General features: G+C 44.9%; 2 protein-coding genes and 1 pseudogene across 3 annotated transcripts in view; all 3 read right to left on the reverse strand.

Moving 5' to 3' along the window:
• Positions 1 to 5,265: 5,265 nt before the first annotated feature.
• Positions 5,266 to 6,454, reverse strand: LOC311126228 (stonustoxin subunit beta-like; annotated as a pseudogene). The gene is made up of 2 exons: positions 6,370 to 6,454; positions 5,266 to 6,187 (listed from the first exon to the last, which is right to left on the reverse strand). The product of its transcript is annotated as a stonustoxin subunit beta-like (transcript).
• A 722-nt stretch (positions 6,455 to 7,176) lies between these two features.
• Positions 7,177 to 12,699, reverse strand: LOC311126229 (NLR family CARD domain-containing protein 3-like; the record flags this gene model as incomplete). The annotated part of the gene is made up of 4 exons (XM_084200242.1): positions 7,177 to 7,354; positions 8,819 to 8,992; positions 9,227 to 10,973; positions 12,696 to 12,699. The coding sequence occupies 4 exons, from the start codon at positions 12,697 to 12,699 to the stop codon at positions 7,177 to 7,179; spliced, it is 2,103 nt and encodes a 700-aa protein (XP_084056368.1).
• A 6,695-nt stretch (positions 12,700 to 19,394) lies between these two features.
• The window catches only part of LOC311126240 (activating signal cointegrator 1 complex subunit 1-like), a 40,262-nt gene continuing 37,556 nt past the window's right edge, over positions 19,395 to 22,100 (reverse strand). Inside the window, exon 10 of the mRNA XM_084200257.1 lies at positions 19,395 to 19,834. The gene's annotated coding sequence lies outside the window, so the exon portion shown is untranslated. The remainder of the gene's footprint in view (positions 19,835 to 22,100) is intronic.

The following is a 22,100-nucleotide window of genomic DNA, read 5'->3' on the forward strand; positions in this document are numbered from 1 at the left end:
AGAACGAGAGAATTAGAGAGAGCATACTTAAATTCACACAGGACACTGGATAAGACAGGAGAAGTACTCCAGGTATAACCAACTAACCCCAGCCCCCCGACACATAAACTACTGCAGCATAAATACTGGAGGCTGAGACAGGAGCGGTCCGGAGACACTGTGGCCCCATCCGAAGAAACCCCCGGACAGGGCCAAACAGGAAGGATATAACCCCACCCACTCTGCCAAAGCACAGCCCCCGCACCACTAGAGGGATATCCTCAACCACCAACTTACAATCCTGAGACAAGGCCGAGTATAGCCCACAGAGGTCTCCACCACAGCACAAACCAAGGGGAGGCGCCAACCCAGACAGGAAGATCACGTCAGTAACTCAACCCACTCAAGTGACGCACCCCTCCTAGGGACGGCATGAAAGAGCACCAGCAAGCCAGTGACTCAGCCCCTGTAACAGGGTTAGAGGCAGAGAACCCCAGTGGAGAGAGGGGAACCGGCCTGGCAGAGACAGCAAGGGCTGTTCGTTGCTCCAGAGCCTTTCCGTTCACCTTCACACTCCTGGGCCAGACTACACTCAATCATAAGACCTACTGAAGAGATAAGTCTTCAGTAAAGACTTAAAGGTTGAGACCGAGTCTGCGTCTCTCACATGGGTAGGCAAACTGTTCCATAAAAATGGAGATCTATAGGAGAAAGCCCTGCCTCCCGCTGTTTGCTTAGAAATTCTAGGGACAATTAGGAGGCCTGCGTCTTGTGACCGTAGCGTACGTATTGGTATGTACGGCAGGACCAACTCGGAAAGATAGGTAGGAGCAAGCCCATGTAACGCTTTATAGGTTAACAGTAAAACCTTGAAATCAGCCCTTGCCTTAACAGGAAGCCAGTGTAGGGAAGCTAGCACTGGAGTAATATGATCAAATTTCTTGGTTCTAGTCAGGATTCTAGCAGCCGTATTTAGCACTAACTGAAGTTTATTTAGTGCTTTATCCGGGTAGCCGGAAAGTAGAGCATTGCAGTAGTCTAACCTAGAAGTAACAAATGCATGGATTAATTTTTCTGCATCATTTTTGGACAGAAAATTTCTGATTTTTGCAATGTTACGTAGATGGAAAAAAGCTGTCCTTGAAACAGTCTTGATATGTTCGTCAAAAGAGAGATCAGGGTCAAGAGTAACGCCGAGGTCCTTCACAGTTTTATTTGAGACGACTTTACAACCATCAAGATGAATTGTCAGATTTAACAGAAGATCTCTTTGTTTCTTGGGACCTAGAACAAGCATCTCTGTTTTGTCCGAGTTTAAAAGTAGAAAGTTTTCAGCCATCCACTTCCTTATGTCTGAAACACAGGCTTCTAGCGAGGGCAATTTTGGGGCTTCACCATGTTTCATTGAAATGTACAGCTGTGTGTCATCCGCATAGCAGTGAAAGTTAACATTATGTTTTCGAATAACATCCCCAAGAGGTAAAATATATAGTGAAAACAATAGTGGTCCTAAAACGGAACCTTGAGGAACACCGAAATGTACAGTTGATTTGTCGGAGGACAGACCATTCACAGAGACAAACTGATATCTTTCCGACAGGTAAGATCTAAACCAGGCCAGAACTTGTCCGTGTAGACCAATTTGGGTTTCCAGTCTCTCCAAAAGAATGTGGTGATCGATGGTGTCAAAGGCAGCACTAAGGTCTAGTAGCACGAGGACAGATGCAGAGCCTCGGTCTGACGCCATTAAAAGGTCATTTACCACCTTCACAAGTGCAGTCTCAGTGCTATGATGGGGTCTAAAACCAGACTGAAGCATTTCGTATACATTGTTTGTCTTCAGAAAGGCAGTGAGTTGCTGCGCAACAGCTTTTTCAAAAAATTTTTTAGCACTAACATGTGAAGTAGAGATTACAGTGATGTGGAGGGACTAGTAACAGCACTAACATGTGAAGTAGAGATTACAGTGATGTGGAGGGACTAGTAACAGCACTAACATGTGAAGTAGAGATTACAGTGATGTGGAGGGACTAGTAACAGCACTAACATGTGAAGTAGAGATTACAGTGATGTGGAGGGACTAGTAACAGCACTAACATGTGAAGTAGAGATTACAGTGATGTGGAGGGACTAGTAACAGCACTAACATGTGAAGTAGAGATTACAGTGATGTGGAGGGACTAGTAACAGCACTAACATATGAAGTAGAGATTACAGTGATGTGGAGGGACTAGTAACAGCACTAACATGTGAAGTAGAGATTACAGTGATGTGGAGGGACTAGTAACAGCACTAACATATGAAGTAGAGATTACAGTGATGTGGAGGGACTAGTAACAGCACTAACATGTGAAGTAGAGATTACAGTGATGTGGAGGGACTAGTAACAGCACTAACATGTGAAGTAGAGATTACAGTGATGTGGAGGGACTAGTAACAGCACTAACATGTGAAGTAGAGATTACAGTGATGTGGAGGGACTAGTAACAGCACTAACATGTGAAGTAGAGATTACAGTGATGTGGAGGGACTAGTAACAGCACTAACATATGAAGTAGAGATTACAGTGATGTGGAGGGACTAGTAACAGCACTAACATGTGAAGTAGAGATTACAGTGATGTTTATTTATATTTTTTGTGACAGCATTATAATCTTGTAGCCGTTAACTAGTATTAAGCAAATAATATTTGATTAAACTAGTAGTATTTCATAAATCGTTACAACATAGAATCTCAAAGTGCTTGGACCTCCCAAGTGGCGCAGTGGTCTAAGGCTGTGCCACTAGAGATCTTGGTTCGAATCCAGGCACTGCCGTAGCCGGCCACGACCGGGAGAGCAGAGTTATGGGATGGGCCTACTTAAATTAGCTTTCGAAGATACTTTACTTAGGACAGTTAATCAGCCGTACCAGTGATATCAGCCGTACCAGTGATATCAGCCGTACCAGTGATATCAGCCGTACCAGTGATATCAGCCGTACTAGTGATATCAGCCGTACCAGTGATATCAGCCGTACCAGTGATTGTCCGGGAGGGGAGTTTATTCTCTCCACCTCGTGTTGAGATTCAAAGTTCCAACCGTTCTCAACGTGTAGCGGCGCTTCACCTTTTCTGGTCTGATGTGTTCATTCGTAACCCATCCTTTTATACACTCTGCTCGAAAGGGCCGGTTCCGCTCTCTGACCTCACTCTGAGCTTACTGTGCAAAGCTAATGGAAAACAATTATCTCTTATAGTGTTCTCAAATCACATCCCTCTCTTCCATAATTTTTCATATTACATGCACAACGTATAGGATGGAAACTTCCTACATGTAGTGGGAATACTTTCCAAATTACAGTATTTCCTTTATAACATTTCTAAAGACATCACAGAATAACAAACCAAATGACATTAGTGTTCTATAGATCGCCTCCGACCATTCCCCACGTTCTATGTTAGAAACATTGTTCCAGTATTCGCTTTTGAACGTGTTAAAAGTTTCAGCCGGAAAAAGTCTGTTAAACAAAGACATTCCTTTGGGGATCTTGAGAGGTAGATCCTGGCCTTCTTTGTTGATTTACGACAGGGCGTGAGCTGTAAAACACCTGGTTTTCTGAGCAATCTTTTTAATTATTAGGACATGTAAACACCTTAATCGGTGTTCCAGCGGTGTATTTGATCTGCGCATGTGCTAGCACCAGCCGAGCGAGCCTTCCTCTTTAGCGTGAGTGAAGTGATTTAGCAAACAACATAATGAATGCGTTCCATTTAATCCATTTCAGCCATTACAATGAGCCCATCCTCCTATAGCTCCTCCCACCAGCCTCCACTGCTTCAGGTAGCCTGATTTCAGATGTGTCCATGTAAACAGGATTATTAGGGAAATCGTTCTTCTTGCAAAGCATTTAAAGATTTTAATCAAACTATTATATTAATCTGACTATCCACAATAATCGCATAATTGTGTGCATGTAACCGCACTCAATGTTACAGTGAGGGAAAAAAGTATTTGATCCCCTGCTGATTTTGTACGTTTGCCCACTGACAAAGAAATGATCAGTCTATCATTTTAATGGTAGGTTTATTTGAACAGTGAGAGACAGAATAACAACAAAAAAATCCAGAAAAACGCATGTCAAAAATGTTATAAATTGATTAGCATTTTAATGAGGGAAATAAGTATTTCCGGGACAAACCGGGAACTAGACCATCAGGTGACATCCCAGGGACAAACCAGGAACTAGACCATCAGGTGACATCCCCGGGACAAACCGGGAACTAGACCATCAGGTGACATCCCCGGGACAAACCGGGAACTAGACCATCAGGTGACATCCCAGGGACAAACCGGGAACTAGACCATCAGGTGACATCCCCGGGACAAACCGGGAACTAGACCATCAGGTGACATCCCCGGGACAAACCAGGAACTAGACCATCAGGTGACATCCCAGGGACAAACCGGGAACTAGACCATCAGGTGACATCCCCGGGACAAACCGGGAACTAGACCATCAGGTGACGGCCCCGGGACAAACCAGGAACTAGACCATCAGGTGACATCCCAGGGACAAACCAGGAACTAGACCATCAGGTGACATCCCCGGGACAAACCAGGAACTAGACCATCAGGTGACATCCCAGGGACAAACCAGGAACTAGACCATCAGGTGACGTCCCCGGGACAAACTGGGAACTAGACCATCAGGTGACATCCCCGGGACAAACCAGGAACAAGACCATCAGGTGACATCCCCGGGACAAACCAGGAACTAGACCATCAGGTGACATCCCCGGGACAAACCAGGAACTAGACCATCAGGTGACATCCCCTAGACATACCGGGAACTAGACCATCAGGTGACATCCCCGGGACAAACCAGGAACTAGACCATCAGGTGACGGCCCCGGGACAAACCAGGAACTAGACCATCAGGTGACGGCTCCGGGACAAACCAGGAACTAGACCATCAGGTGACATCCCCGGGACAAACCAGGAACTAGACCATCAGGTGACATCCCCGGGACAAACCAGGAACTAGACCATCAGGTGACATCCCCGGGACAAACCGGGAACTAGACCATCAGGTGACATCCCCGGGACAAACCAGGAACTAGACCATCAGGTGACGGCTCCGGGACAAACCGGGAACTAGACCATCAGGTGACGGCCCCGGGACAAACCAGGAACTAGACCATCAGGTGACATCCTCGGGACAAACCAGGAACTAGACCATCAGGTGACATCCTCGGGACAAACCAGGAACTAGACCATCAGGTGATATCCCCGGGACAAACCGGGAACTAGACAAAACCTCCAGGGGACCATGGCATAATGTCCCGAGAACGTTAAGGGAACTTCAGAGGACCATGACACAACATCCCAAGAAAGTCCTAATAAACATCCTTGGGGTCGTCCCCGGGACCAACCGGGAACTAGACAAAACCTCCAGGGGACCATGACACAGCGTCCTGACGTCCTGGGAACGTCCTAATGACTCATTATCGTTTGGAGGGCAGGCACAACAAATTATGAGAATGGAAAGTGAATGGTGTCTCTAGTCTGCTTGAAGAACACATACAGTATGCAGTAATGATAATGAAACATTCTAATAGATTAGATGTCATCGTCAAACACGTATGTACATCTTTCATGAGCGACCATCATAAAGGAACAGGAGGCTATTCTACCTTGCTCAGTGACACTGAGGCGTCAACACTCCAGATTCTAAACCCTGCGTGGATGGGCTCAGTAAATCTGGTGTGGAATGTGTGAAGGTGGGTCAGTGTGCCAAGGGAGACGCTGTAGAAGGACAGAGTGCCGGCCGGGCCAGTCCAGATACACACCAACTCTGCGGGAGGAGGAGGAGGAAGGGACCGGTCTGGTGGTGGGCATGTTATTGTGTCTGGTATTGAAATAGTCTTTATAACAACTGAGACTCCAGGACTTGTCATTAAATCCCAGCCCACAATCATGACCTTCTCCTTGCCTGCGAATTCCACTGTATGTCACTGCAATATGTGCCTCAGGCCCATTCCACTCCACCTCCCAGTAACAGCGCCCAGTCAGACCCTCTCTACACAACGCTTGTTGCCAGAAGTCAAATCTCTCTGAGTGATCAGGATACGGCTGCACCTCCATCACCCGTGTCATCTTTCTGTCGTCCTCAGACAGAGAGAGCAGATTGTGTGCTGTATTTGGGTCCAAAGTGAGCTCACAGGCATCTGATGGAGACAAATACTTATCATTATTTAAGTTAAGACAACATACAGTACATACCTGTTTGCACCTCAAGTCTGGCTCTAGAGCTAGTATTTGTTTGGACAAGGTAAGCTGAAGTAGACTTGGGCCAAAAGTTCAAGACTTAAACATTACAAGTTTGGTCTTCACTGCATCCAAGACTTACATTTCTTAAGTGCTGATTTTGTCCAACACTCTTCACTATGGTCCACACTATGAGAAAGCAGAAACATACAGCGTTTTATGGGCATGTTAGTGTTTTTCCTTTTGTTCTGGAGGCAGCTCGGCAGAGTGGTCACTAGCTGGCACAGCCACAAAATCATCCAAGTGGGACAACCATATATCTCAGTCATAGTAAGTCCATTTTTCCTCAATAAAGCAGCTATCAGCAAAGTCGTGGGGGGGGTCGGGTGAGGTGTGGGGGGGGGGGGGGGGGGGGGGTATTTAAGATACTCTTAGAAGAGGTAGGGTTTCAGATGTTTTCGGAAGATGGGCAGGGACTCTGCTGTCCTAGCTTCAGGGGGAAGCTGGATCCACCATTGGGGTGCCAGGACAGAGGAGAGCTTGGACTGGGCTGAGTGGGAGCTGGAGGGCTAAGGGACCTGAGGTGGCAGAACGGAGTACTCGGGTTGGGTGTAGGGTTTGAGCATAGCCTGAAGGAAGGGTGGGGCAGTTCCTCTTGCTGCTCCGTAGGCAAGTACCATGCGTCTTGTAGTGGATGTGAGCTTCGACTGGAACCTTAACCCTAACCCTCAACTTAAATTAACTGTTTGTTTTCATGAATTTTTACAATATAGCCAATTTTGACTTTGCAGCTGGCCCATCTAGCGGAAATCACTCAGTCCTGCCTCCAGAACAAGATTCATGACAATAAACATCAACCTGCATTTTAGGGTTCGAGACACAAGATTTGATTCAGTAAAAAAAAAGGACCAGGTTTAGTTACAGTATATGGGTAACATCTGTTGTGTTTCTACCTGAGTTTCTCCAGTTTACAACGTGGATCCTCCAGTACAGCAGAAAGCAGCTTCACCCCTGTGTCTTTTGGGTAATTGTAGCTCAGATCCAGCTCTCTCAGGTGGGAGGGGTTTGACTTTAGAGCTGATGCCAGAAAACCACAGCCTTCCTCTGTGACTCCACAGAACGACAACCTGCAGAGCGGATTTCATTCTCAGAAATATACTTTATTGGTGGAAATGATACTTATCACAACTATTACCCATACTGCCATGTGTTATGATATGTGCCGTTTTGTCACACAACACAATGTCACAGATGTCTCAAGCAATTGGCATGCTGACTGCAGGAATGTCCACCAGAGCTGTTGCCAGAGAATTGAATGTACATTTCTCTACCATAAGCCGCCTCCAACGTCGTTTTAGAGAATTTGGCAGTACGTCCAACCTGCCTCACAACCGCAGACCACGTGTATGGTGTGGGTAAGCGGTTTGCTGATGTCAACGTTGTGAACAGAGTGACCCATGGTGGCGGTGGGCTTATGTCATGGACAGGCATAGGTTACGGACAGCGAACACAATTGCATTTTATCGATGGCAATTTGAATGCACAGAGATGCCGTGATGAGATCCTGAGGCCCATTGTAGTGCCATTAATCCGCCACCATCACCTCATGTTTCAGCATGATAATGCACGGCCCCATGTCGCAAGGATCTGTACACAACTCCTGGAAGCTGAGAATGTCCCAGTTCTTCCATGGCCTGCATACTCACCAGAAATTGTTGTTCCAGTTCCTGCCAATATCCATTAACTTCGCACAGCCATTGAAGAGGAGTGGGGACAACATTCCACAGGCCACAGTCAACAGCCTAATCAACTATATGTGAAGAAGATGTGTCGCGCTGCATGAGGCAAATGGTGGTCACACCAGATACTGACTGGTTTTCTGATCAACGGCCCTACCTTTTTAAAAAAGGTATCTGTGACCAACAGACGCATATCTGTATTCCCAGTCATGTGAAATCCATAAATTAGGTCCTAATGAATTTATTTCAATTTACTGATTTCCTTATATGAACTGTAACTCAGTAAAATCTTAGAAATTGTTGCATGTTGCGCTTATATTTTTGTTCAGTAATAGTTTCCGTTTTGTATATATTTATTTCCGTCACTACCAACTGAACAACAATAATCAGTTTGTGCTGGCCGACCACGAGGTCAAGCGAGACAGAGCGGACCCTGGACCGAGGTAACGTCGCTGTCTCCTGGGTACAAGCGGTCAACAGCTGGTCACATAAAATTACTTCTCATATTAACGCACACAATAACTCAGGGTACAGACCATGTAGCCAGGCCTAAGACCCCCTAGACATAATGAGTCAGGTTACAGACCATGTAGCCAGGCCTAAGACCCCCTAGACATAATGAGTCAGGTTACAGACCATGTAGCCAGGCCTAAGACCCCTAGACATAATGAGTCAGGTTACAGACCATGTAACCAGGCCTAAGACCCCTAGACATAATGAGTCAGGTTACAGACCATGTAGCCAGGCCTAAGACCTCTAGACATAATGAGTGCAGCAAAATCAGTAGGCTATTAATTGGTTTCTTACTCCAATGTCACATTCAGTTTACACACAAAAGGGGAAAATACTGACCTTAGTTTCTCCAGTTTGCAATGTTGATTCCCCAGTCCAGCAGAGAGCAGTTTCACTCCTGAATCCTGCAGGTCGTTGTCACTCAGGTCCAGCTCTTTCAGCTGGGAGGATTTTGAGCTGAGAGCTGAGGCCAACACCTCACAACTTCTCCCTGTGAGGTTACATTCATTCAGCCTTCAAAGTGGGGATAAAATAGTTCACACATAGTTAAAAATAAAATAATAATTTTCCAAACTTCATCAATTAGGAACCAAAACCAGATATATCCAGACATTTTAGCAATGGACTCAATTAGCACCCTAGATTAAATACAAAACATTAAGAACACCTTCCTAATATTGAGTTGTTTTGTACACTCAGTGTATATGTCCATTTCAAAACAGTGCAATTAGTTATCTTGATACATACAAAGCAATTTTGGAAGATTTGACCACTGGCAGCAGCCTCTGAAGAGCTTCCTCTGATCTGGAATATTTTTTCAGGTCAAACACATCCATCTCCTCTTCTGAAGTCAGCAACATAAAGGCCAGAGCTGACCACTGTGCAGGTGACAGTTTGGCTTCGGACAGACTACTGTTTAAGTAGCTTTGCATTTCCTTCACTACAGAATGGTCGTTCAGCTCATTCAAACAGTGGAACAGATTCATGCACCTCTCTGGAGAAGGATTCTCTGTGATCTTCTCCTTGATGTACTTGACTGTTTCTTCATTGGTCTGTGAGCTGCTTCCTGTCTGTGTCAGGAGGTTTTGTAGGAGAGTCTGATTGGACTCCAGTGAGAGGCCCAGAAGGAAGCGGAGGAACAGATCCAGGTGTCCATTCTCACTCTGTAAGGCCTTGTCAACGGCACTTCTATAGAGGATGGTTGCAGGAGTATCTTCAGACATTTGAAGATTTCTGTTGGTTTCTTCTTTAGCCATGAGATTTAATTTGTCGCAGATGAATGTGTGGAATACATATAAAGCAGCCAGAAACTCCTGAATGCTCAGATGCAAAAAGCAGTACACCTTCTCCAGGTACAGCCCACAGTCCTTTCGGAAGATCTGTGTGCACACTCCTGAGTACACTGAGGTGTCTGTGACATCAATGCCACACTCTCTCAGATCTTCCTCATAGAATATCAGATTGCCGTTCTCCAGCTGTTGAAAAGCCAACTTCCCCAGTTTCAGAATCATCTCTTTATCTGAATTCATCTGTGAATATGTCTCCGCTTTCTCGGTTCCCTCTGAGAATTTCTGATTTTTTATCAGAATGTTATGGATGAGAAAGTGTTCGTACATTTGAGTCAGAGTCCTGGGCATCTCTCGACTCTCTGCTTGAAGCAAGATTCCCTGTAAAACAGTGGCCGATATGGAACTGAATATTGGTATGTGGCACATGATGTAGAGGCTCCTTGATGACTTGATGTGTGTGAGGATTCTGTTGGCCAGTTTCTCATCACTGATTATTTTCCTGAAGTACTGCTCCTTCTGAGGGTCGTTGAACCCTCGCACCTCTGTCACCTGGTCAACACACTTAGGAGGGATCTGATTGGCTGCTGCAGGTCGAGAGGTTATCCAGAGGAGAGCAGAGGGAAGCAGATTCCCCTTGATGAGGTTAGTCAGCAACACATCCACTGAGGTTGATTCTGTGACATCACACCAGCTCTCATTTGTCTTGAAGTCTAGAGGCAGTCGGCACTCATCCAGACCATCAAAGACAAACAGAACCTTGTACTTGTCAAAGTTGGAAATTCCTGATTCTTTGGTTTCCATGAAAAAGTGATGAAGAAGTTCCATCAAGCTGTATTTTTTCCCTTTCATCAAATTAAACTCCCGAAAAGGCAGAGAGAAAATTAATTGGACATCATGATTTGCTTTTCCTTCAGCCCAATCCAGAATGAATTTCTGCACAGAGAGTGTTTTTCCGATGCCAGCGACTCCCTTTGTCAGCACTGTTCTGATTTTTTTGTCCTGTCCAGGTAAAGGTCGAAAGATGTCATTGCATTTGATTGGTGTCTCTTGTGTTGCTGTTCTCCTGGATGCAGCCTCGATCTGTCTCACCTCATGTTCATTATTGACCTCCCCACTTCCCCCCTCTGTGATGTAGAGCTCTGTGTAGATCTCATTGAGAAGTGTTGGGTTTTCTTGCTTTGCTATTCCATCAAACACACTTTCTCCTTAAGTTGGATTTGAGTTCACGTTGACACACAGCAAGTTCACCTAAAATACCTGACAATACAAAATATGACTTATGTTAATGTTTTACTACAGTAGGGTCAATTTAGTCTCAAATATGTATTTGCGGTTTTGCTTTATTTTACGGTCCCCTAATTATATTGAATTTACATAAGAAACTATACATTACAGTGTAACTACATAACTTTTCCCTAAGAATTTTTACTCTGTCATTACTTCTCGGTTCCGTTCAATGTAACAAATACTAGAAACTACTAACTAGAAAGTACGGATACAATTTCATATTATAAAATGGTAATTGGACTGTAAAATAAAGGGTTACTTAATGTAATGTATACCTATTATATATCTTTATGCGTTGCCTTGCAAAAGTATTCAGACCCCTTGGATTTCTTCACATTTTATTGTGTTAAAAAGTGGGATTAAAATGGATGTAATTGTCTTTTTTTTTGGTCAAAAATCTACACAAAATACTCTGTAATGTCAAAGTGGAAGAAAAAATATATTTTTCAAATATAAATAAAGAATTCATAACAAAAATATAGTCGAGTATTCAGCCCTTTCTTTAGGCCTGAATGAGTTCATGAGTAGAATGTGGCTTAACAAATCAGATAGTATGTTACATGGACTCACTGTGTGAAATAATAGGGGTTGACATGATTTTTGTAATGAATACCCCTTCCTCTGTCCCCCATACATACAACATCTGTAAGGTCCCTCAGTCAAGTATTGAATTTCAGGCACAGATTCAACTACAAAGACCAGGGAGCTTTTCAAACGCCTCACAAAGAAGGGCATTGACTGGTAAATGGGTAACAATAACAATTTAGACATTGAATATTCATGCTGTGAATTATGTATTAAACCACCCAGACACATCAAAGACACAGTCGTCCTTCTGAAATGAGCTGCAAGACAGGAATGGAACTGCTTAGGGATGTTACCATGAGGCCATTGGCGATTTTAAAACAGCTACAGAGTTCAACGGCTGTGATGGGAGAAAACTGAGGATGGATCAACAACATTGTAGTGACTCCACAATAATGACCTAAATGACAGAGTGAAAAGAAGAAAACAAATATACAGAATAAAAATAATATATGTATGCAACAAGGCACTAAAGTAATACTGCAAAAAAACACAGCTAAGGAAAACACTTTTTGGCCTAAATGCAAAGCCTTATGTTTGGGGCAAATCCAACACAACACATCACTGAGTAACTGCCTCCTTATTTTCAAGCATTGTGGTGGCTGCATCATGTTATGGGTATGCTTGACATCAGAAAATACTGGGGAGTTTTTCAGGATGATAATAAACAGGATGGAGCACAGGCAAAATCCTAGAGGAAAACCTGCTTCAGTCTGCTTTACACCAGACACTGGGAGAGGAATCCACCTTTCAGTAGGACAATAACCTACAACACAAGGCCAAATCTACACTGGAGTTGCTTACCAAGACGACAGTGAATGTTCATGAGTGGCCAAGTTACAGTTTTGAGTTAAATCTGCTTGAAAATCTATGGCAAGTTTTGAAAATTGCTGTATAGCTATTATAAACTTGACCAGACTCAAAGCTAGGCATATGGACTCCCTCTTAAGGTCAATCTGAACTGCTTTATTTCCTGTTTTACAGTGTTGAGTCCCTTACTGCCTCATCGGCAACTCCATCTAGAACTAACCCATCAATCTGGTTCTAGAACTAACCCATAACTCTGGTTCTAGAACTAACCCATCACTCTGGTTCTAGAACTAACCCATCACTCAGATTACCACAATAGCCATGATCCCCAACATCTTGACAGAGCTTGAAGAATTTGAAAAGAATAATGGGAAAAGCTATTTTCCACTTTGATTTTGTGTAGAAAAAAAAGAAATTACAACCATTTTAATCCCACTTTGTAACACAATAAAATGTGATGAAATCCAAGGGGTCTGAATACTTTTGCAAGGCATTCGGAAAGTATTCAGACCCCTTCCCTTTTTCAAAAAAAGATTACGTCACAGCCTTATTCTAAACTGGACTAAATACCATTTTTTTCTCAACAATCTACACACAATACCCCATAATGACAAAGCGAAAACAGGTTTTTAGAAATGTTAGCAAATGTATTAAAAATAAAAAACTGAAATACCTTATTTACATAAGTATTCACACCCTTTGCTATGAGACTCGAAATTGAGCTCAGGTGCATCCCGTTTCCATTGATCATCCTTGAGATGTTTCTACAACTTGATTGGAGTCCACCTGTGGTAAATTCAATTGATTGGACATGATTTGGAAAGGCACACACCTGTCTGTATAAGGTCCCACAGTTGACAGTGCATGTCAGAGCAAAAACCAAGCCATGAGGTCGAAGAAATTGTCCGTAGAGCTCCGAGACAGGATTGTGTCGAGGCACAGATCTGGGGAAGGGTACCAAAAAATTTCTGCAGCATTGAAGGTCCTCAAGAACACAGTGGCCTCCATCATTCTTAAATGGAAGAAGTTTGGAACCACCAAGACTCTTCCTAGAGCTGGCCGCCCAGCCAATCTGAGCAATCGGTTGAGAAGGGCCTTGGTCAGGGAGGGGACCAAGAACCCAATTATCACTCTGAAAGGGCTCCAGACTTCCTCTGTGGGGATGGGAGAACCTTCCAGAAGGACAACCATCTCTGCAGCACTCCACCAATCAGGCCTTTATGGTAGAGTGGCCAGACGGAAGCAACTCCTCAGTAAAAGGCACATGACAGCCCGCTTGGAGTTTGCCAAAAGGCACCTAAAGGACTCTCAGACCATGAGAAACAAGATTCTCTGGTCTGATGAAACCAAGACTGAACTCTTTGGCCTGAATGTAAAGCGTCATGTCTGGAGGAAACCTGGCTCCATCCCTACGGTGAAGCATGGTGGTGGCAGCATCATGCTGTGGGGATGTTTTTCAGCGGCAGGTACTGGGAGACTAGTTAGGATAGAGGGAAAGATGATCGGAGCAAAATACAGAGAGATCCTTGATGAAAACCTGCTCCAGAGCGCTCAGGACCTCAGACTGGGGGCGAAGGGTCACCTTCCAACAGGACAACGACCCTAAGCACACAGCCAAGACAACGCAGGAGTGGCTTCGGGACAAGTCTCTGAATGTCCTTGAGTGGCCCAGCCAGAGCCCGGACTTGAACCCAATCGAACATCTCTGGAGAGACCTGAAAATAGCTGTGCAGCAACGCTCCCCATCCAACCACACAGAGCTTGAGAGTATCTGCAGAGAAGAATGGGAGAAACTCCCCAAATACAGGTTTGCCAAGCTTTTAGTGTCATACCCAAGAAGACTCAAGGCTGTAATCGCTGTCAAAGGTGTTTCAACACAAATACTTATGTAAATGTCATATTTCAGTTTTTATTTTTTTGAAATTTGCACAAATGTCTAAAAACCCATTTTTGCTTTGTCATTATGGGATATTGTGTGTAGATTGATGAGGGGAAAAAAACTATTTAATCAATTTTAGAATAAGGCTGTAACGTAACAAAATGTGGAAAAAGTCAGCCAAACGGCAGCCCTGCCACTAGGTTTGCAAAACAGACGAAACAGAGAAGTTTAACCACTCTAAAATGCTTAGATGGCGCTATGAATGTAATGACTGATAGTCCATGATGTAAAAATGACAACTTTTCATTTTTCAAGCTTTTTCATTTTCCATTTTTATAGCTTTTCTACAATATGAATCAAACGTTATTTTGACATGAAAGTGTTAGAAACCAAGAGAGACCTTACCTTGATTAGTGTGTGTACCTTACCTCCTGTCAGGGCGGGTAAAGCTTATTTTCACTTGTGAAACGTTTCAATTGTTTTCTGACTTCCTCATGGGATTAAAGTTCAACCACAGCAGAGTTTCAACCACTCACGTTATAACATGCCCTTGGCCAAGGGTCCTAAAACGTTCTGGGGCCAGGAACCCCTTTTGTGATAGCAAATTCATCAGGGACCCCCTCATAATCAGAACACAACTGGAGTGAGATAAAACAAAAAGAGCATACAAGGAGTTCTACTATGACTTTGGCAGTGCATGGCCGGACGAACCAAGTCTCGAGCCCTGGGAAGGACATTTTAAAGCCTCATCTCTTAGCGTCGGAGAGAACATTTTGCAGTTTTCAAACAAATTTCCTGCAATTCTACACGTTTTGTCATGGGGACAGAGATTTGTTGTTGCTTTCAAGCTGCAATATGTCACTTTCTGGGCGACCTGATAAAAATGCACATAGAAATGTGAATTATAGATCTGCCATTCTCATTGAAAGCAGGTCTAAGAAGCGGTAGATCTGTTCTATGTGCGCTATTTCTATGCTTCCTGTTCTTAAGTTTAGTTTTTGCTTTATTTTCGGTTTTGTACACCAGCTTCAAACAGCTGAAAATACAATATTTTTGGTCATGGAAAATATATTTCACAGCGGTTTAGATGGTACAATGACTTTATAAAATGAATGCTTGTTTTTTTTCACAAACTGAAATTAGGGGAACTATTTGATTTTTAGCAATTCACATTTTTTGGCGATAAGGCAGAGAGAAAACTTAGACGTTTAAAAGCTTAAATTACAGTGCATTCATGTTTTTAAAAAAAATAATGTTTTTATTGAGTTGACAAATGTATAATTGATGGAGTACTGTGGATACCAATATCCCTGTGAGCCTCCCATGTTGCCCGGGAGTAAGAATATCCAAAATCTGTTTAATTAATGTTGTTGTTAGTAATATTCTTTCTTTTTTTATAATGTAAAAAATCAATAAAAAACAGGGGTCTGTGGACCCCACTTTGAGAACACCTGCCCTAGGCCACAGCAGAGTTCCAACCACTCAGGTGATAACACACCCTAGGCCACAGCAGAGTTCCAACCACAGGTGAGAACACACCCTAGGCCACAGCAGAGTTCCAACCACAGGTGAGAACACACCCTAGGCCACAGCAGAGTTCCAACCACTCAGGTGATAACACCTGCCCTAGGCCACAGCAGAGTTCCAACCACTCAGGTGATAACACCTGCCCTAGGCCACAGCAGAGTTCCAACCACTCAGGTGATAACACACCCTAGGCCACAGCAGAGTTCCAACCACAGGTGAGAACACACCCTAGGCCACAGCAGAGTTCCAACCACAGGTGAGAACACACCCTAGGCCACAGCAGAGTTCCAACCACTCAGGTGATAACACCTGCCCTAGGCCACAGCAGAGTTCCAACCACTCAGGTGATAACACCTGCCCTAGGCCACAGCAGAGTTCCAACCACTCAGGTGATAACACCTGCCCTAGGCCACAGCAGAGTTCCAACCACTCAGGTGATAACACCTGCCCTAGGCCACAGCAGAGTTCCAACCACTCAGGTGATAACACCTGCCCTAGGCCACAGCAGAGTTCCAACCACTCAGGTGATAACACCTGCCCTAGGCCACAGCAGAGTTCCAACCACTCAGGTGATAACACCTGCCCTAGGCCACAGCAGAGTTCCAACCACTCAGGTGATAACACCTGCCCTAGGCCACAGCAGAGTTCCAACCACTCAGGTGATAACACCTGCCCTAGGCCACAGCAGAGTTCCAACCACTCAGGTGATAACACCTGCCCTAGGCCACAGCAGAGTTCCAACCACTCAGGTGATAACACCTGCCCTATGCCACAGCAGAGTTCCAACCACTCAGGTGATAACACCTGCCCTAGGCCACAGCAGAGTTCCAACCACTCAGGTGATAACACCTGCCCTAGGCCACAGCAGAGTTTTTAAACCCAGAGTTCCAAGTGGCCGACACTTATGAGAAGCAGATTAAACAAGCCAGCCCAGGGTTTGGGAAGTCAGTGGGAGAGTGAAAAAGGATTGTCTTAGCTATACATTTTCTTGAAATCTAAATGCACAACGAATATTCTAGCCAATGTCGAATGATGACATAAGGTCAAAAGCACTGCGGTATAAAGGGAATAGAGCAGCATTTGGGACGAAAGTGGAATAATCAGGTGAGATGCTGCACTTAAAATGATGTACAAAACCCCGGCCATAAATGTAGGTTCAGTCAATTATTTCTTGCCAGAGGGACACCCTTCCAGGAAGAAATGTATTTTATTTAGCAGTTTTATCGTTTCAGTCTCTTAAGGTGAGCTGTGGAAGAGCTGATGGGTTTAACTGAAACGCTGGATTAACTGATGTCATCTCTCTCTCTCTCGCACTCTCTGACTTCTGTCTCCCTCCCTCTTCCATCTCTCTCTCCCTTCCTTCTCTCTATTTCTCTCCCTTCCTACTCTCTCTTTCTCTCCCTTCCTACTCTCTCTCTCTCTCTCTCACTTCCTTCTCTCTCTTCTCTCTCTCTCCCTTGCTTCTCTCTCTCTTCCTTCTCGCTTCTCTCTCTCCCTTCCTTCTCTCTCCCTTCCTTCTCTCTCCCTTCCTTCTCTCTCTCTCTCTCCCCCTCCCTTATCTCTCTTCTCTGTCTCTCTCTCCCTCCCTTATCTCTGTTCTGTCTCTCGCTCCCTTCTATAGATAGAACCATAATGAAAGTTATCGCTTCAGTGAGCATAATCAGTTTACACAAAGCACCAAGTCGAGGGGAGAAACACTTCATTTGAATAACACTGCAAGACTGACTACACACTTTAAAATGGAATGATCTGCAAAAATGTAAATAAACTGCTCAAAAAAATAAAGGGAACACTTAAACAACACAATGTAACTCCAAGTCAATCACACTTCTGTGAAATCAAACTGTCCACTTAGGAAGCAACACTGATTGACAATACATTTCACATGCTGTTGTGCAAATGGAATAGACAATAGGTGGAAATTATAGCCAATTAGCAAGACACCCCCAATAAAGGACTGGTTTTGCAGGTGGTGACCACAGACCACTTCTCAGTTCCTATGCTTCCTGGCTGATGTTTTGGTCACTTTTGAATGCTGGCGGTGCTTTCACTCTAGTGGTAGCATGAGACGGAGTCTACAACCCACACAAGTGGCTCAGGTAGTGCAGCTCATCCAGGATGGCACATCAATGCGAGCTGTGGCAAGAAGGTTTGCTGTGTCTGTCAGCGTAGTGTCCAGAGCATGGAGGCGCTACCAGGAGACAGGCCAGTACATCAGGAGACATGGAGGAGGTCGTAGGAGGGCAACAACCCAGCAGCAGGACTGCTACCTCCGCCTTTGTGCAAGGAGGAGCAGGAGGAGCACTGCCAGAGCCCTGCAAAATGACCTCCAGCAGGCCACAAATGTGCATGTGTCTGCTCAAACGGTCAGAAACAGACTCCATGAGGGTGGTATGAGGGCCCGACGTCCACAGGTGGGGGTTGCGCTTACAGCCCAACACCGTGCAGGACGTTTCGCATTTGCCAGAGAACACCAAGATTAGCAAATTCGCCATTGGCGCCCTGTGCTCTTCACAGATGAAAGCAGGTTCACACTGAGCACGTGACAGACGTGACAGAGTCTGGAGACGCCGTGGAGAACGTTCTGCTGCCTGCAACATCCTCCAGCATGACCGGTTTGGCGGTGGGTCAGTCATGGTGTGGGGTGGCATTTCTTTGGGGGGCCGCACAGCCCTCCATGTGCTCGCCAGAGGTAGCCTGACTGCCATTAGGTACCGAGATGAGATCCTCAGACCCCTTGTGAGACCATATGCTGGTGCGGTTGGCCCTGGGTTCCTCCTAATGCAAGACAATGCTAGACCTCATGTGGCTGGAGTGTGTCAACAGTTCCTGCAAGAGGAAGGCATTGATGCTATGGACTGGCCCGCCCGTTCCCCAGACCTGAATCCAATTGAGCACATCTGGGACATCATGTCTCGCTCCATCCACCAACGCCACGTTGCACCACAGACTGTCCAGGAGTTGGTGGATGCTTTAGTCCAGGTCTGGGAGGAGATCCATCAGGAGCAGGCGTTGTAGGGAGGTCATACAGGCACGTGGAGGCCACACACACTACTGAGCCTCATTTTGACTTGTTTTAAGGACATTACATCAAAGTTGGATCAGCCTGTAGTGTGGTTTTCCACTTTAATTTTGAGGGTGACTCCAAATCCAGACCTCCATGGGTTGATACATTTGATTTCCATTGATCATTTTTGTATGATTTTGTTGTCAGCACATTCAACTATGTAAAGAAAAAAGTATTCAATAAGATTATTTCATTCATTCAGATCTAGGATGTGTTATTTTAGTGTTCCCTTTATTTTTTTGAGCAGTGTACATTAAAACCACCATCCTATTGATAGTACTGAAGATGTGATGGCAAGCATGTCATATCATAAATTAATTTAGTGTAACCTCATTTGCTTTCTCTTGTCATAGTAAACACACATTGTCTATGGAAGGCCACACCTAATAACAAACGTTGAGTCCGTATACAAAAAACTAAAATGTCAGCCAGGCAATTCATAACGAAAAGATTCACATGCACAAGTTTGAATAATTTGTCTGTTTATTCTTAAAATATTTTTTTTACAGATGAATCCCATATCACAATAGTGGAACCTTATGCCATAGAGGGAAAAAAAATATACAACCCAAATGTTAAGACAAAGTATCATTACTCCAATGTATCATTACTCCAATGTCAGTAATCCAATCACGTTGTTTTCAGGCCTTCAACTCCAGTTGAAATGTAAACACTTCAGGAACACAATGTTTTTTTTAACCGATAGCACTTGACTGGGGGAGTTGGAGCACGGTGTCCCATAGAAATGCGTGATGGACTTTTATGACACAACACGATTGGCATTTCCACGCCTGCAGCCAAGTCCACGGTGACGGGGACTCAGAGAGTTTCTGACGTGTCCACCTTTGTAACCCTGTTATTCACCTCTCTACAAGTCCAGTCCACATTGAAGCTTCATCGTTCACCTCGACCTGCAAGACATAATCAACATCTTCTTTGAACAGAATAACAAAGATGCTGAGACAACATTAATGGACTCAACATTAAAGTTTAACATTGCTAGCTCACACAATGGCTCTGAGTGCCCTCCACTGCAAATGATAAATAAAAATCAGTGGCTTTGTCCCAAATGACACCCTATTCCCTATATAGTGCACTACTTGTGACCATAGCACCTATGGTCCTATGATCCCTATGCTATAGGCCCTGGTCAAAAGTAGTGCACTATATAGGGAATAGGGTGCCATTTGGAGCGTAACCTCAGTGATTCATAATGCTGCTGGGCTTGTGGTGGAAAACCAACCAATGCTGTTTTAATATTCTAGTCAGAGGGAGAATACCGAGTCTAATAAGTCATCTCAACTGGCTTACCGGCTGTAAGTGGGGGTTACTCTAAATATGGTGATTTAATTCAATTGGATTCAAACTGGGTCACACGGCTATTAGAATTGCCAAGTTAGAGGACAGAGGAGAGGAATCCAGTCTGAAGTTAGAGAGCAGAGAGGAATCCAGTCTGAAGTTAGAGAGCAGAGAGGAATCCAGTCTGAAGTTAGAGAGCAGAGAGGAATCCAGTCTGAAGTTAGAGAGCAGAGGAGAGGAATCCAGTCTGAAGTTAGAGAGCAGAGGAGAGGAATCCAGTCTGAAGTTAGAGAGCAGAGGAGAGGAAGCCAGTCTGAAGTTAGAGAGGAGAGGAATCCAGTCTGAAGTTAGAGAGCAGAGGAGAGGAATCCAGTCTGAAGTTAGAGAGCAGAGGAGAGGAAGCCAGTCTGAAGTTAGAGAGGAGAGGAATCCAGTCTGAAGTTAGAGAGCAGAGGAGAGGAATCCAGTCTGAAGTTAGAGAGCAGAGAGGAATCCAGTCTGAAGTTAGAGAGGAGAGGAGAGGAAGCCAGTCTGAAGTTAGAGAGCAGAGGAGAGGAAGCCAGTCTGAAGTTAGAGAGCAGAGGAGAGGAAGCCAGTCTGAAGTTAGAGAGCAGAGGAAGCCAGTCTGAAGTTAGAGAGCAGAGGAGAGGAATCCAGTCTGAAGTTAGAGAGCAGAGGAATCCAGTCTGAAGTTAGAGGGCAGAGGAGAGGAATCCAGTCTGAAGTTAGAGAGCAGAGGAGAGGAATCCAGTCTGAAGTTAGAGAGCAGAGGAGAGGAAGCCAGTCTGAAGTTATAGAGCAGAGGAGAGGAATCCAGTCTGAAGTTAGAGAGCAGAGGAGAGGAAGCCAGTCTGAAGTTAGAGAGGAGAGGAGAGGAAGCCAGTCTGAAGTTAGAGAGCAGAGGAGAGGAAGCCAGTCTGAAGTTAGAGAGCAGAGAGGAATCCAGTCTGAAGTTAGAGAGCAGAGGAGAGGAAGCCAGTCTGAAGTTAGAGAGCAGAGGAGAGGAAGCCAGTCTGAAGTTAGAGAGCAGAGGAGAGGAATCCAGTCTGAAGTTAGAGAGCAGAGGAGAGGAATCCAGTCTGAAGTTAGAGGGCAGAGGAGAGGAAGCCAGTCTGAAGTTAGAGAGCAGAGGAGAGGAATCCAGTCTGAAGTTAGAGAGCAGAGGAGAGGAATCCAGTCTGAAGTTAGAGAGCAGAGCAGAGGAATCCAGTCTGATGTTAGAGAGCAGAGGAGAGGAAGCCAGTCTGATGTTAGAGAGCAGAGCAGAGGAAGCCAGTCTGAAGTTAGAGAGCAGAGGAGAGGAAGCCAGTCTGAAGTTAGAGAGCAGAGGAGAGGAATCCAGTCTGAAGTTAGAGAGCAGAGGAGAGGAATCCAGTCTGAAGTTAGAGAGCAGAGGAGAGGAAGCCAGGCTGAAGTTAGAGAGCAGAGCAGAGGAATCCAGTCTGAAGTTAGAGAGCAGAGGAGAGGAATCCAGTCTGAAGTTAGAGAGCAGAGGAGAGGAATCCAGTCTGAAGTTAGAGAGCAGAGGAGAGGAAGCCAGTCTGAAGTTAGAGAGCAGAGAGGAATCCAGTCTGAAGTTAGAGAGCAGAGGAGAGGAAGCCAGTCTGAAGTTAGAGAGCAGAGCAGAGGAATCCAGTCTGAAGTTAGAGAGCAGAGGAAGCCAGTCTGAAGTTAGAGAGCAGAGGAGAGGAATCCAGTCTGGAGTTAGAGAGCAGAGGAAGCCAGTCTGAAGTTAGAGAGCAGAGGAGAGGAATCCAGTCTGGAGTTAGAGAGCAGAGGAGAGGAAGCCAGTCTGAAGTTAGAGAGCAGAGGAGAGGAAGCCAGTCTGAAGTTAGAGAGGAGAGGAATCCAGTCTGAAGTTAGAGAGGAGAGGAGAGG

Source organism: Coregonus lavaretus (assembly GCF_964263955.1).
Source record: "Coregonus lavaretus genome assembly, contig: HAP1_SCAFFOLD_355, whole genome shotgun sequence".
NCBI classification, from domain to species: domain Eukaryota; kingdom Metazoa; phylum Chordata; class Actinopteri; order Salmoniformes; family Salmonidae; genus Coregonus; species Coregonus lavaretus.